This window comes from Micromys minutus (assembly GCF_963924665.1).
Source record: "Micromys minutus genome assembly, chromosome: 1".
Lineage (NCBI taxonomy): Eukaryota > Metazoa > Chordata > Mammalia > Rodentia > Muridae > Micromys > Micromys minutus.
Window position 1 is genome coordinate 85,527,102 of NC_137969.1, and position 14,817 is coordinate 85,541,918.

Below are 14,817 nucleotides of genomic sequence, written 5' to 3' on the forward strand. Positions count from 1 at the left end.
ACAGAGATCTGTGAGTTGCCACTGTTGGGATTAAATAAAGGTGTGCGCCATCTCAGCACACGTTGGAATTTTTAAATACAAAGTACTTGAAATCCATATCTACAATGACCTAAGTTGTTAGTATGTGTACCTTCCCCATCAATTTCATAGTTTCTTTGATAATTTAATGTTTTAACGCTCAAAGAAGAAATAATTCAGCAGAAAAGTAATAATGGAGAAATAAATGATAAGTTCCTTTGTTTTCATTAGATTCCCCAGGCTGATCTGAAACTTGAATCTCTCCTGCCTCGGCCTTCTGAGTAGTACCTAGCTATTTAGTCCACATGCCTAGGCTCCTTTTTTGACATTTTTCCATAGCTTTATAATTTAATTTTTACAAACTCATATCAACAACTAAATATTGAAAGAAACAAAATGCTTTTCCACAGCTATTAATTTAGTATTAACTTAGTGCTCAATTGTTCAGAGCACTTGCTGCTCTTCTAGAAAACCTGAGTTCATTTCCTAGTAGCCACATTGGGAGCTTCACAAATCTCTACTAACTACTGTCCTTTTCTGGCTGCTACAGGCACCTGTACATGTGTGACATACAGTTACACAAACATATTCGAAAACATAAAAATAAACCTTTTTTAAAGTAATAGGAAATATCCATCTTATCAGCAATGTTTTATTTTGAACAGTTATTAAAACAAATAAACAAACAAACAAAAATACCAAGGACAAAACAAAGACATTTGTAAGTGACCATGTAGGTGCTAGTAATCCAACCTGGAATTTTTTGCAACAACAAGGGCTCTTAACTGCTGAGCCATCTCTCCATAATACTTATAATTATTATAAAAGTTATAATAACTATAAAAGTTCTGTTCTAGAGCTGGAGAGATGACCCAGTGCTTAGGAGCATGTATTGCTCTTTCAGAGGGACCTATTGGCCTCTGAGGGCACCAGACACATACACTTCATTTATATTCATGCAGGCAGAACTCTCATAAATACAAATAAAGGGATATTCTTTAAATTATGTCCTATTCTATAAGAAATTATTTCTATTTAAAAATCATATATATATATGTATATGTGTGTATACACACACACACACACACACACACATACACACATTTGTGTGCCAGGTTATCTGTATGTACGTTGCACGTATGCAGTATCCATACAGACCAAAAAACATCAGATCCTCAGAACTGGAGTTACAGGCAGATGTAACTGTCTGATGTAGGTTCTGGGATTTGAATTCAGACCTCTGCAAGAATACCACATATACTATTCCATTGAACAGTCTCTTCAGCCCCAAGAAAAGGAAAAACTTAAAGCCATATCTAGGATTGGGGAAAGTGTTTTTCATGAAAACATAAAGAACTGACTTAAGATTCCTAAGACAAAAGTGAAAGGGTCAAGTTTGGCCATACTGGTCTATACTCCCAGGAAAACAAGAGGACCCCTGGGGAGTATTAGCTAGTCAGTCTGGCCAAATTGGTGAGCTCCAGGTTCAGTAAAAGACCCTATCTACACACATGCATGAACACATACTATGCTGCATGCAAGCAAACACACACACACACACACACACACACACACACACACACACGTGCACGCGCACATACACATGCACCCCAGTTTCATCATGCATTTGGTCCAAGGAATAGATTCTAACAAATGAGCAAGAAACCTAACGGTCTCATGTAGATCTGATCTTGACCTACAAGTCCATGCTTTCCTGCCATTTCAGATGATGGGAACAGGTGACTGGGCATAGGAAAATGCACTCTTTGATTTTTGTAGAAGCTGAAGGAAAGTGGGGCTTCCACACAGTGTCACTGCCCTGTACAGTGGGGTTTTTTTTTTTCTTTTCTTTTCTTTTTTTTTTTTTTTTTTTTTGCCTTTCCGCTGGCCTCTCCTTCTTTCTCCTTTTCATCCCGAAGCTGAGATGAATGGAAAGAAATCGAAAGTTAAGAGAACTAGATATGTGTCTGTTATTCTTATATGTGTTTATACCAGTAGGAGTGAAAATACTCTTCTTTATTTCCAAAAAAGAAAGAAAAAAAGAAAGAAAGAAAGAAAGAAAGAAAGAAAGAAAGAAGTGACCCTCAAAAAACAAAGAAGTAAAGGAAATGGACTTAGTGAGTGATGAATGCAAGGCATTTTCTGAAAGGACTCTTTTGGCCAAAGCAGTAAAACAGCCCATTTTGAAATGGTTATATGTGGAAAAGTTGGGAATAAAAATGCTTAGAACTTAGGATTTTCATTAATTTATTTGGAAGAAAAATAACGTTCCTCGTGGGGTTCTACCTTGGAACCTGTGACCAGAGAGTCTTCCCCATGTCGGCAGTGTAGGGTGCTTCTAGGAAGGTGCTAGTGCACTTCAGGATTTGTTCAGTCAGCTCAGTCAGTGTCTACTGCTTCACTGTTTTAATCTTCTTTAATGATGCTGTGAGTGATAGTTATATTTCTTTTCTTCCCGTAGAATCTGAATTTTACAGGGTTTCGAAAAATCCTTAAAAAGCATGACAAGATCCTGGAGACATCTCGTGGAGCAGATTGGCGAGTGGCCCATGTAGAGGTGGCCCCATTTTATATATGCAAGAAAATCAACCAGCTCATTTCTGAGACTGAGGTACAGCACTGCTTGCTTGCCATATATGTTCAGTCTTGTTTGTATGTATTTTAAAGGAGTAATTCACCATTTTTACAAGTCCTGTAGGCTTTTGTAAATTGCTGGCTTAGAGTACCTATACTCTTATTTAAGGTCTTTTTCTTTTGCTTATCAGTATACTTATCAAGAGGCTATTGAGACATTATACATATGCATATGTATGCATAACCCTTTCATTTAGAATAACTTATACAAAACTTGATCATTTTCTTTTAGGCAGTGGTCACCAATGAACTTGAAGATGGCGACAGACAAAAGGCTATGAAGCGATTACGGGTCCCTCCATTGGGGGCTGCTCAGGCTAGTACTTGCTTCCAGAGCTTGGTTTCCTTTTGCATATTTAGTAACACAATATTGTTATCTGGTGTCATTATATTAAACAGTTTTGTAAGTAGTTGCTACTATTCTCATTCAAAAAAATTAGATTCTAGGATCTGGGCATGGTGACAAATGTTTTAATTCAGTGTTTAGGAGGCTAAGGCAGGATAACCATTAGTTCAGGGCCAGGCTGGGCTACATAAGATCCTATGTCAAGGAAAGAAAAGGGGAGGAGGAAAAAGTGGATGTGAGCCTTCAATCGTAATGAATTAATTGCAGAGCCTTGCCCCTTTCTCTTAGTGCTGTCCCCCCAGCTCCCTCCCCTTCTCGTTCTTATACATACTTGCTTCTTGCTATTATCAGCTGAGATGAAGCGTTTTGTTGTTGTTCATGATGTGGGAGATTTAGATGTACTGGGTTACCATATAGCTTTTCCCAAAATAACAATTATTACCCCTGTAAAAAGGAGGTGGGGGGAGGATTTATTAAATGCTATTTATATAGATAGCATTTAAGTCATATCTCTGTCTCATAAAATGTGTCTTAATAAATTAAAATAATTTTTATCATAGAGTATTTTGTGTCATAACAATGTATTGAAATTAATAATGAAGAGTTTATATATAACAACCAACATGTATGAAAAATTAGAATTAATGTCATACTTAACAGGAAAACATTTGAGACTTCCCTAACAAGACTGGAGCAAATTTTATATTCAGTCTTAGGACTGTCATTTCACCTTTTCCCAATGATTATAGCCGATGTGATAAGGTCAGAAAAGGACATAAAAGGCATTCAGGTTAAAAAGAAAGAAGTAAAACTGCTGGAGGTTTTGTGGTTTTGCTGTTTGTTTGTGACTTGATGATCTTTGTAGAAAATGCAGTGATCCATACACCTACTACAGCTAACTGGGGATAGCAAGCTGGTGTACAAAGGATCCATTTGACTGCACATCAAGTACAGCTGAAAGTAACAAATTTCCCCATAGACACATCACATTCAAACTGCTTGAAAGATAGAGAAAAACTATAAAAGCACCAGAAGAACAAACATAGAAGTTGTGTTTTAAATGTATATAATTTGTTATATCATTTATATAAGAATAAAACTTTAAAAGAGAGAATTAATTTTAAAAATTAAAGTGTTTAAGAATGTGTTTAGAGGAGACATAAAGAAAACATGAAGCGGTTATCTGGTGAGGAGGAAAGGTGTACACTGAGAGGGGGAGGGGAGCATCTAAGGACAGGGCAGTTACTGCATATATTCACTGCACTGTTCATAACATTTTAAATGATGATAGACATCCCTCTGTAAATAGAATGTAGTGTGCAATTTATGAAACTAAAGTAGCTTTGAGGAAAAGATAAATTACTGTCTTCCTTCTAGATACTTTCATTCTGAAACTGACAATACAGATAGCTCTCATGACAAGTAATCAGAGTTTTTATGTGGTGTGTGTATGTGTCTATATTTGTGTGTATTTGTGGGTGTGTATCTCTGTGTGTGTCCGTGTGTGTGTTTTGAAGGTCTATTTAAGCCTACTCTCTTATCCTTAACACTGAAACATCCATATCTCTCTATCCATTATCCCTTTATATTAAGAAATTTTCTGTTTGCTTTAGAAAAAAAGTAATTTTAATGTTAGATATAAAATCAAATTATAGCAAAAAAATTATTCCATTGCACTGGAGATTTTTATATGCCCATCCCTTTTTTTTATTTTTAATTCTTAGCTCTTGGATTATTAATGATTTAAGGTCCAGGAGTACCACATTCTAAGAGGGTACTGTACACTTATTTTTTTCCTCAGAAGGACTGAGGCTTTCACTTTTTGGCCTTTATTTTTCTTGAGCTTCATATGGCCTGTGAGTTGTTTCGGGGTATTCAGAATTTTCTGGGGCTAGTATCCTGTTATCACTGACTGCATATTATGTCTGTTCTTCTGTGACTGGGTTACCTCACTCGGGATGATATTCTCTAGATATATCCATTTTTCTAGGAATTTCATAAAGTCATTGTTTCTAATAGCTAAGTAGTACTCCATTGTGTAAATATATACCACAATTTTTGTATCCATTCTTCTTCTGAAGGACGACATCTGGGTGCTTTCCAGCTTCTGGCTATTATAAATAGTTTTACATTTTTTACATTTTCTCAGTACAAAAGCATAAGCATCATCAGAAAGTACATGTCCTTTCCTTTCCCATTGACTCTCATTATTCATAGTATCAGAGTAAACTCAAACTGAGTAATTCTGACTTCCAAAATATAGAGATAAATGCATTTTATAAAAATTTAATTGTATTCTAAATCATTCAGAGAGAACCTACTTTATTGTATTAATCTGAAGCCTAAGATTGCCATCTTATTTTATGACTCTGTTTCTGTCTGTCTGCCTGCCCCCTCCTTCCTCCCCCCTGTCTTCTCTCTCTCTCTCTCTCTCTCTCTCTCTCTCTCTCTCTCTCTCTCTCTCTCTCTCTCTCTCTCTCTCTCTCTCTCTCTCGTGTGTGTGTGTGTGTCTATGTGTGTGTGTGTGTATGTATGTATGTATGTGTCTCTGTGTGTGTGTGTTGTTTAGTTATTTTAAAGAGGTGTGTTTCTTGTTTTTGGAGACAGTCTATCAGTGAACCAGGAGCTCACAAGTTTGTCTGGGTTCATTGTCCCGGGAGGTCCAGGAATCTGTCTGCATTTGTCTACCTAGGACTGGAATTACAAACATGTACTGTGCCCAGCCTTTTATGTGGGATCTGTCTGGATTTTATGTGGGTATTGGGTATCCAGTTCATGCCCTCATGCCAACATAGCAAGTACTTAACTGGATGAACATCTCCCTAACCTCATGATTCTGATTTCTGTAAAAAGAACTCAATGGTGTCCCTATTGTAGTAATAGGAAGATGGCATGGGAATGATCTTCTGCTTCAGAGTTACAAAGGTTAGGATAATAAAATAGATTGTCCTTTATGCTGCTAAGTTACTCTACTGTGGCACACATTACATGTGTTTGCTCTCTTGTGTTTGACTCAGTTTTGTGTTCTGTCCACAGCCTGCACCAGCATGGACTACTTTTAGAGTTGGCCTATTTTGTGGAATATTCATTGTGCTGAATATTACTCTTGTGTTTGCAGGTAATTCTTTACCTTTTAACTCATTTGTTCTTTTTTTTTTTTTTTTTTTAATGTCATATTCTGCCCTTCTGTAAAGAATCAAGTATACCTACCAAAGCTATTGTAAGAAGTTTTGTTGGGTGGTTTTAGACATTTTTTTTTATTTTTCCCTTGGGATATATTTTATAGACCATCCCTTGATTTTTTTTTTTTGTTTTTGTTTTGTTTTGTTTTTTGTTTAAGTCCCTCAGATAAAGCCTAAACTTTTAAGAGAGGAGAGCCAGGTTGCTTACTGGCCCTGACCTCTTAAAATTTCCCCCTCCCAGTAACACTACAAGCTGGGGAACAACATCCATGGTACATACATAACCTTTGGCCAACACATATTTTATCCTTCATATTTTATCATTAATACATACAAAAAAATCTTACTGCTGTGTCTTTATACTGTTTGAATTTATCACTTTCACTCCATCTGTTAGTACGTCTCTGTCTCAAGAATCATTTCATGTTTACTGTACAAGTGTGCATCCACCGTGGGAGGGCGGTTTTCTTTCTCCCATTCTCCTTTCCTCAGCCCCTCCCCCATCGTAGTAAACAAGATCTTCAAGGATATCGCACCTTATTTGTTACTTCCTATCCGGTCTTTCTCCTGTGCTCACTCAGTTGCATTTACTGTTCTTTGAACACATCTGTTACCTAAGGAGCTTTTTCCCAGGGTATCTATTTGCCTTATTCTTTCCTTTCATTTAGATCTCTAAGCAATGCTGTCTTCCCAGTGAGGCCTTCTGTGATCACCTTACACTAAAATAGTCTCTTCTCTATTTTTCTACCCCTTTAGCCTACATTCATTTCCTCAGTTGCTTGTGACATGACAGTGCACCACATACTCATGTCTTCACTTCCCACTAACATGTAAGCAATATTTGGACTTAATCGCAAACACCTCAATGCCTGGGCGTTTGTCTCTAAGTACTAGAACACTACACGGAGATAACAGGAGTTTAACAAGTATTGAGGAAGTCTGAATGGATAGAAGAGAAAACCAATTGAAATTAAATGTACAGACCTTTATTATTTCTTGCAAGCATTCACCTCAGCGTTGCCTGTTTTACATTATAAAGTTATAACCCTAGTTGCAAGGGCTTTTACATGAACTTTCCTATTGATTGTATAATTTCATTATATTACTAGAGTTCTCTGGCTAGAGAGACAGCTCAGCCATTACTCAAAACCAAAGCATCGAGAGTTCTTCTTCCCTCCAGTTGCTAAAAAGTATTATGCAACTTTAGTGTACATTTAATATTGATGAGGTTTATGATAATTTTGTAACCTGTTTCTGTGTATAGAGTAATTATAGTTTAGTTGTATAAAATTCAGCAGTACACACACACACCTATATTATCAAGCTAGCTGCCAGGGAAAGAGCATAGATCCTGCCTGCGTTTCAGTCACAGTCCCACCATTGGTTGTTGGTTGTTATGGTCAACTGTTCTGTTCTAAAGCAGTCTCTTCATCTAGTCAGTGGACTCAGTACCTTAAATATATAGGATTATTGAGAACTTATTTTTATTTGCTCATCTATAAGTAACCTTAAAATGTGATGTGTGTGTTTTGTGTGTTCCATAAATGTAAATATAAGCACAGTCATGTGCCACTGCGCAGGTAGAGGATCAGGGGACCACAACAGGCATCATTCTATCTTGTTTTGAGGCAAGGTTTCTCTGTTGTTTAACTCTGCTGTGCCAAACTAGCTGGTCTACAAGCTTCTAAGATTTTCCTGTCTCCAGCTGCCATCTTGTTGCTAGAGCACAGGGATCATAGATTAATATTATAAAATCTCACTTTTTATGTGGATTCCTTGCATTCAACCTCATATCCTCTTTGCTCACTGTGCCATCTACCCAGTCAAACCACAGTCACTTTCGTGTATCTCTCGACTACCCTTGATCCCCACAAGTCTTAAGACAAAAAAAACGTAAGTGTGTGGGGGGAGGAGTGAGTTGTGTAACTCAGTACCAGAATGTACTGAAAAACCAGGAGAAATCAATCCTTTCTTTTCATGTGAATTAAATGGAAAGGGGTTTTGTTTGTGTTTTATTTTTTAATTTAGGACAAGCTGAGTTTTTAGTAAACATAGACTGTATTATTGTGACAGTTTTTTTTAATACATGCAATTTATATATCTAGCATTGTATTTTAACCTGGGAGCCCTTTTTTGTTTGATTTGCATGTGTATTGGTGAGGGGGAGGGAAAACAGATAAAGCCAGCTGTCTATCTTTATTTGTCTCCCCTCGGGTACTGAGAAGATGGCAGTGGTGAGCGTCAGAGGGAACACAGCAGGAGTAATGCATGTACAAGCACAATTCTTCTCTTTGAGCATTCACATAAAAGATTATGTGCATAATTGGTGTGGTCTCTCAAGGGGACATGGCCTAGTGTTCAATAATTTGCCAGAAAAATCTCATGTCCCAGAGTTTTAGTTTCATGAAAATGAAATGTTTCCTGTATAGATTTTTGTTTTTTTAGTTTTTCTTCTATTAACCTTTGCCTAATTTGAAACAATCAAAGTATGCCAGATTTCACAAACTACTTAATGTTTGCAGTAGATAAAAGGGTGTAAAATAAGCACTTGTAAATTAATGGTAAGACTATTATAGACTGTTGACATCCCTTTGGAGAATAATTGGTAATATATGTAAAATGTTACAGTCATTTTAATTAATTTATATTTTGTAAATGTAGCTCACAACCTAGGAGACTACAATACAAAGAAATTATTTTGTGCCATTTTGCTTATAACAGTAGCATCTTAGAAATTGTTCACAGCCATTGATGGTGAACTGTGTACGTGAGCAGTGCTGCCCTGCACAGTGGCACATCATGGCGGCAGTGCTGGAAATGAGATGTAGGCACAGCATTTCCGAGAACTGCTTGGCACTATTCTCCAAAACTGACTGTGTGTTAACCTATGAGGCATCTCTAGTCATAGAAATGAGAACATATATCTACAGGAGAACCTTCGAGAACATTAGTAGCTGTACTATTTTAATGTCCACAAACTGGAACAACCCAGTGTTCTGTCAACAACATAACAGATTTTTACCCAATGGAATGGTGTAGTGAAGGGAGTAGCATGAAGTGTAGCTTCATGTAGGAACAGATAAAAGTTTATAAGTGAGGTTTTAGAACATGAGATTAACCATTTTAAAGTAAACAAAAGAAGCCAAACACCAAAAGTGCATATTATATGATTTAATTTGCAAAAATATTAAAATGTGTATTAGAAGACAGTGCTTCCCATGACTGGAAAGAGTTAAAGCACAGGTACTGTTCTGTGATAAATCTCAACAGTGAAGCAGGACCTAGAACAACAAAGAAAACAGATCCAGAAACTTTGTCCAATACAGCAAGGGCTATAATGATAAAGTTTAGAATAGGCTTCTGTTTGGGTCATTGGTTTTTGTTTTGAGTTAACAGATGTGGTATATAACTTATATACAAGTTCAGCAGGCTCTGGAACTGGATTACTAAGATTAAATCCCTGTGTCCTTAGACAGGGGACTTGATTTAATTCTCAGTTTCTTCATTTATCTCCTGTTTTTAAAATGTATGGTTTTGCTGTGAAATTTAATAAAATTATACATGGCAAGCAACACACATCACTTAGCCCAAGACAGCTGCCTAATGAATGTTAGCTATCCTTTCCATAAGAGTTTATAAACTATGTGAGACTTTAGACTGGAACAGTATGTAGCTTTTTTTATATGGACCCATTATTCACAGAGGTGACATTCTTATTCTTACATAGAAATTATATTAACTCATCTTATTTTGTAATTACTTGGGATGTTTTGTGATGATCTTGTCTAACAAAAAAAAAGTTGTAATTTAATCCTCAGCCTATCTACGAAAGGATTGTACCAGAGAAACTATACCATAAAGAAGTTGGTATATTGTGAACAGATACACTTACAGTTTAGAAATTGTATCACTCAAAGTTTGTGTTCTTTAATGAATAAATTGACTACTAACCATTAAGACTGCTATATATCTTTGAGACTAAAACGGTTCATTAACAATTGTAGTCTTGTGTTTTCATTCAGAATGCTATTTCTTTAGCTTACTAAATGTCCTCAACGTTTGTTGTTGCTGTTGTAGCTGCTGCCACTGTTGATGATAAAAGTGGAGTTTAAGGATGTTTTCATTAAATTTAATTGTTCTAGTTTGCATTTCTGTTGCTGTGATACTCTGACCAAAAGCAAGCTAGGAATAAAAGGGTTTATTTGGCTTACATTTTAAAGTCACAATCTGGCATTAAGGATAGTCAGAGCCTGAACTCAAGGTAAGAAGGGACCCAATGGCAGGAACCTATAGCAGAAACCATAGAGGAACACTGCTTACTAGCTCACTTTCTGGCTGGCTTTCTATATATATATCCCAGGCCTACTTGCCTAGGAATGCTGCTACCCACAGTGGGCTGGGCCTTCTCATATCAGTCATAAGCAAATTCTCAATTGGAATACCTCTTCCCAGGTCACTCTAGGTTATGTCAAGTTGACTAGACAGAATTAGAAGTTTGTGGAATGTTAGAGCAATGTGAGTAGTAAACAGACAGTTCAACTTAAGAGAGGAATTGCAGTGTCAATTTCAATGTCTTATTACTTTCCCTCTCTGAAATTATTTCTTTAAATGAAATGAAGAATATATAAGATTAACACTCCTGCTCTGTACATGTATGTGTGTTTGTGTGTATGTTGTATGCATGTGTACAGGTATACCCAGCATGTGTGCATGTAGAAAGACCAGAAGTGGATGACAGATATCTTTTTTGTTCCCTGCTTTATTCCCTGAGGCCAGGTTGCTCCCTGAACTTGAGGCTGGTCATTTTGCTAGGCTGCTGGTTAGTGAACTTCCCAGACCTGCCTAGCTCCATGGAACCACACTAATTTATAAGCAGCTATGACCACACCTGGTTTTATATGGCCCAAACTCATTTCCTTATGCTTGCTTATACTAACCCATTTCCCTGACCTAAAAATTAACTATTTTACAACAAGAAATCAGTATTGTTGAACAATCCACCCAAACATTTTGTCATCCTAAAAGGAAGCTCAGTCACAGATTTCTATTGCTTCAGCTGTTGACAACTTCTGTCTTGTTTCTATCTCTATGGATATACCTCTTCTAGATAGTTTGTGTAACTGAAATCCTGTGGCTTCTTCACTTAACATTCATTCATGTTGTGGTATTATTCAGTACTGCATCCCACATACCACAGTTTGTTTATCCATTCATAGAGGCTTCTTTCTAAACTTAACGTTTTTCTTTGTTCATATTATTATGTTGGGGAGCCATGTGCATGTGCTTGCTATGGCTCACACATAGTGGTCAGAAAACCTGTATGGGCAGTTTAGGTGAGTAAGTTCTTTTCTTCCTATTGGAGCCAAAAATGGAACTCAGGTGTGCTGGCTTGGGGCACCATATTGTTTTCTATTTTACATTTTTTTAAATATTTTTTTCTAGTGATGTGTGAGGGTTCTTTTAAATCTATCCAAGTGAATGTGAGGTTTTCTCTTGTTATTCTTTTAATTTGCATTTTCCTAATAACTAATCATTTCATGCATTTTTCCCTAGGCTTGTTAGTCGTTTATGTATTCTTTGAATATATACCTAAATCTTTTGACCACATTTTTCTCTGAAGCTAGAAGAATTTTTTTAAAGATTTATGTTATGTATATGAGTGCACTGTCACGCTCTTCAGACACACCAGAAGAGAGCATCAGATCTCATTACAGATGGTTGTGAGCCACCATGTGGTTGCTGGGAACTGAACTCAGGACCTCTGGAAGAACAGTCAGTGCTCTTAACTGCTGAGCCATCACTCCAGCCACCTAGAAGAATTCTTTATCTATTCGAAATAGTGACTTGTCAGAGAGGTGATTTACAGCTTTTCTTCCATTTTTCAGAATTTTTTGTTCAAATTATCTGTTTTTTTCTTCTTTTTTGTATTTATTTACACATATATAGCCAAATACTACATTGTGGTGATATAACTTTTTCCCCCAAAGAATATTTAATAGTTTTTAGTCTATGTGTTAAGATTTTTTTTAAAAAGGTCTTACCAGGCTGGCCTTGCTCACTCTGTAGACCAGGCTAGTATCCTGCCTCTGCCTTCCAAGTGCTGAGATTAAAGTCATGTGCTGCCAGTCCCAGTTTATTATCAGTTTTGAGATAATTTTTGTCTGTATTATAAGATTAGGGTTCTAGCTTTATTTTTTTGTATGTGGATGTCTAGTTGTTCTGGCACTAGCTGAAGAGTATGTTTTCCCCATGGAATGTTGGTAAATTTGTTGAATGTCAACTGGTTGTACACATATGGTTTATTTGGGGGTTTTTTAACCCCTTTATGTATAAATCATTTTTACACCCTTACACACTGTTTTGATTATTGTACAATTATAGTACATTCTAAAATTTGAGTATGAATTTTTCAACTTTATTAATTTTTTATTACTATTAATTTTATTACTTGGTTATTGGAGACGTTTTCCCATGTAATTCTGAGATTTGTTGACTGTTCTATTTTTTTTTCCTGAAAACAAAATGGCCATTGGAATTTTGATAGGGATTTCATGAAATGTGTCGATTGATTTGCTATCTTAACAATATCAAATCTTCCAGTCAGTGACCATGGCTTTTCTTTCTATATACTAGAATACACTTTAATTTCTAAATGTTTTCTTACTCTTGGCATATAAACCTTTGACTTCCATGGTTAAAATTGCTACTAAATGTTTAATTCTTTTAAGTATTGTTAAAATTGTATTCCTAATTTTATTTTTAGATTGCTTATTACTGATATATATAAACACAGCTGAATGTGTGTGTTGATTGACCTTATATTCTGCAACTTTGCTGAAGCTATTAACTCTTACAGTTTTATCGTAAATTCTTTGGAATTATCTATATTTTATAATATGTCTGGGGTCGTAGGATTCATAATGTAAAACTACAAATGAGGTTTTCTACTCATCTAATTTCTAACTAATCTTAACTCTGCTGGTTCTCTTATGGACCATTTATCACATAACAGCTAGAGTAGTCCATTAATGTGAGTGACACTTACATCCAAAACTTTCTACCAGGTTATATATCATAATAAAAGCTTAAATCTGAGCAAAGTACTACAAAACCCAGTCTGGTATGCCACTGGGAACCTTAGTTCATTCCAGTCAGTGACCTTGGCCTTTGATCACTGAGCTCTTTGTGCCCCCTCTATACCTGGAGTCCCTAGAGATTCCAGGGTCTCATTCTTCATTCTGTAATAAGGCAAGTGTAATCTCCTAAAAGTCTTAGCCTGCTGTTTTACCACCTTCCCTCTCACTATATACTGTTATGTAGCTATTCAGTGGAGAGTAGTATCTTGTCTGCTTTTCACTGTTGAATAGTATCTTCAGTTCTTAGGATGATGTTGGACATATTTTATTTCAAAAGTATGTTGTTTGTTTTGTTTTTAATGGGTCGCTTGTAGTTCAGGCTGAACTAAAAACTACTTTGTAGCTAAGGATGACTATGAACCTTTGATCCTCTTGCCTCCACCTCTCAAGTGCTATGATAGCTGGCATGTATAATTTCAGTTTTATGCAGTACTGGGGATCAAGTCCAGTGTGAGAACAGATGATATTTTCACTGACCAAGAGGAAACTGAGAAGTAGAAACTCTTAAGTCAAATAATTTATCCTACTAGGATTTGATATCTGGTTTATATATTTGATTTCAAATCAAACACTTTTTCTATCCTGTTATTTTTGTTATTAAATATTTTATAAACAATAAATGGTTGTTAAAATTAAGTAAGTATAACTTGATAGAGATAAAATGAAAGAGCACAGTAGGTGCAGAGGGATGGGGACTCACTTTTTTAAAAGATAAGATACATCGGGTGGGTTTGGGAAAGGTAAGCTGGAGAAGAGATGTCTTTAAGAGCTCGTTCACAGAGCTAAGGTGTTTGTTTCTGTTTCACAGAACTAGGAGAGCTGTAGTAGTGGTACTGAGTGAATGGGCATTGGAGCAATGCAGTACTTGAGAGCCCCAGCTTTGTATGCAGTTGTAAAGGTTGCAGTCAGGTGTGGAGGTAGAGGCAGGTATGTCCCTTCAGGTTCAAGGCCAGGACAATGAAAGGCTACATTTTAGCTCAATAATCCAGAGCAAATTAATTTATCTGTGCTCCAGTTTTCTCAATCAGCATAGACATAGTAATTTAAATTCACAAAACTATTTTAATGGTTTAAACTAACTATTACATATAAAAGCACCAAGAATAAGACTAAACCCTTGCCATATTAAGCATTCCACAGATGTCAATTATTATTTATGTGACATTTAAATTTCCACATTGTCTTCTTTTGTTTTGTATCTTCATTTTACAACAAATCTGTGAAGTAGATGTTAAGTAACTAATGTAATGACAGAGAAAGCAATGTTGAAGAGGTTGTATCATACAAAAAGCTCCCATTAACAAAATGACCAAGCATGGTGGTATGCATGCCAACACACAGGAGGCAGAAGCAAGAGGATCTCTGTGAGTTTGAGGCCAGCCTGGTTTACGTAGCATGCTCCAGGATAGCCATGACTGCATGTCTCAAAACTAAAACAAAAGCTGGTTTTACTGTTCAAAGTCATTGAACCCTGTTGTCCTATAATTTAGAAAACAAATCA

The 14,817-nt window shown here is 36.2% G+C and overlaps 1 protein-coding gene across 1 annotated transcript in view; it reads left to right on the forward strand.

Moving 5' to 3' along the window:
* The window catches only part of XPR1 (xenotropic and polytropic retrovirus receptor 1), a 141,703-nt gene that overhangs the window by 93,411 nt on the left and 33,475 nt on the right, over positions 1 to 14,817 (forward strand). Inside the window, exons 5-7 of the mRNA XM_080908461.1 lie at positions 2,480 to 2,629; positions 2,885 to 2,968; positions 6,035 to 6,116. Of these exons, the coding sequence (XP_080764587.1) occupies positions 2,480 to 2,629; positions 2,885 to 2,968; positions 6,035 to 6,116 (316 nt within the window). The remainder of the gene's footprint in view (positions 1 to 2,479; positions 2,630 to 2,884; positions 2,969 to 6,034; positions 6,117 to 14,817) is intronic.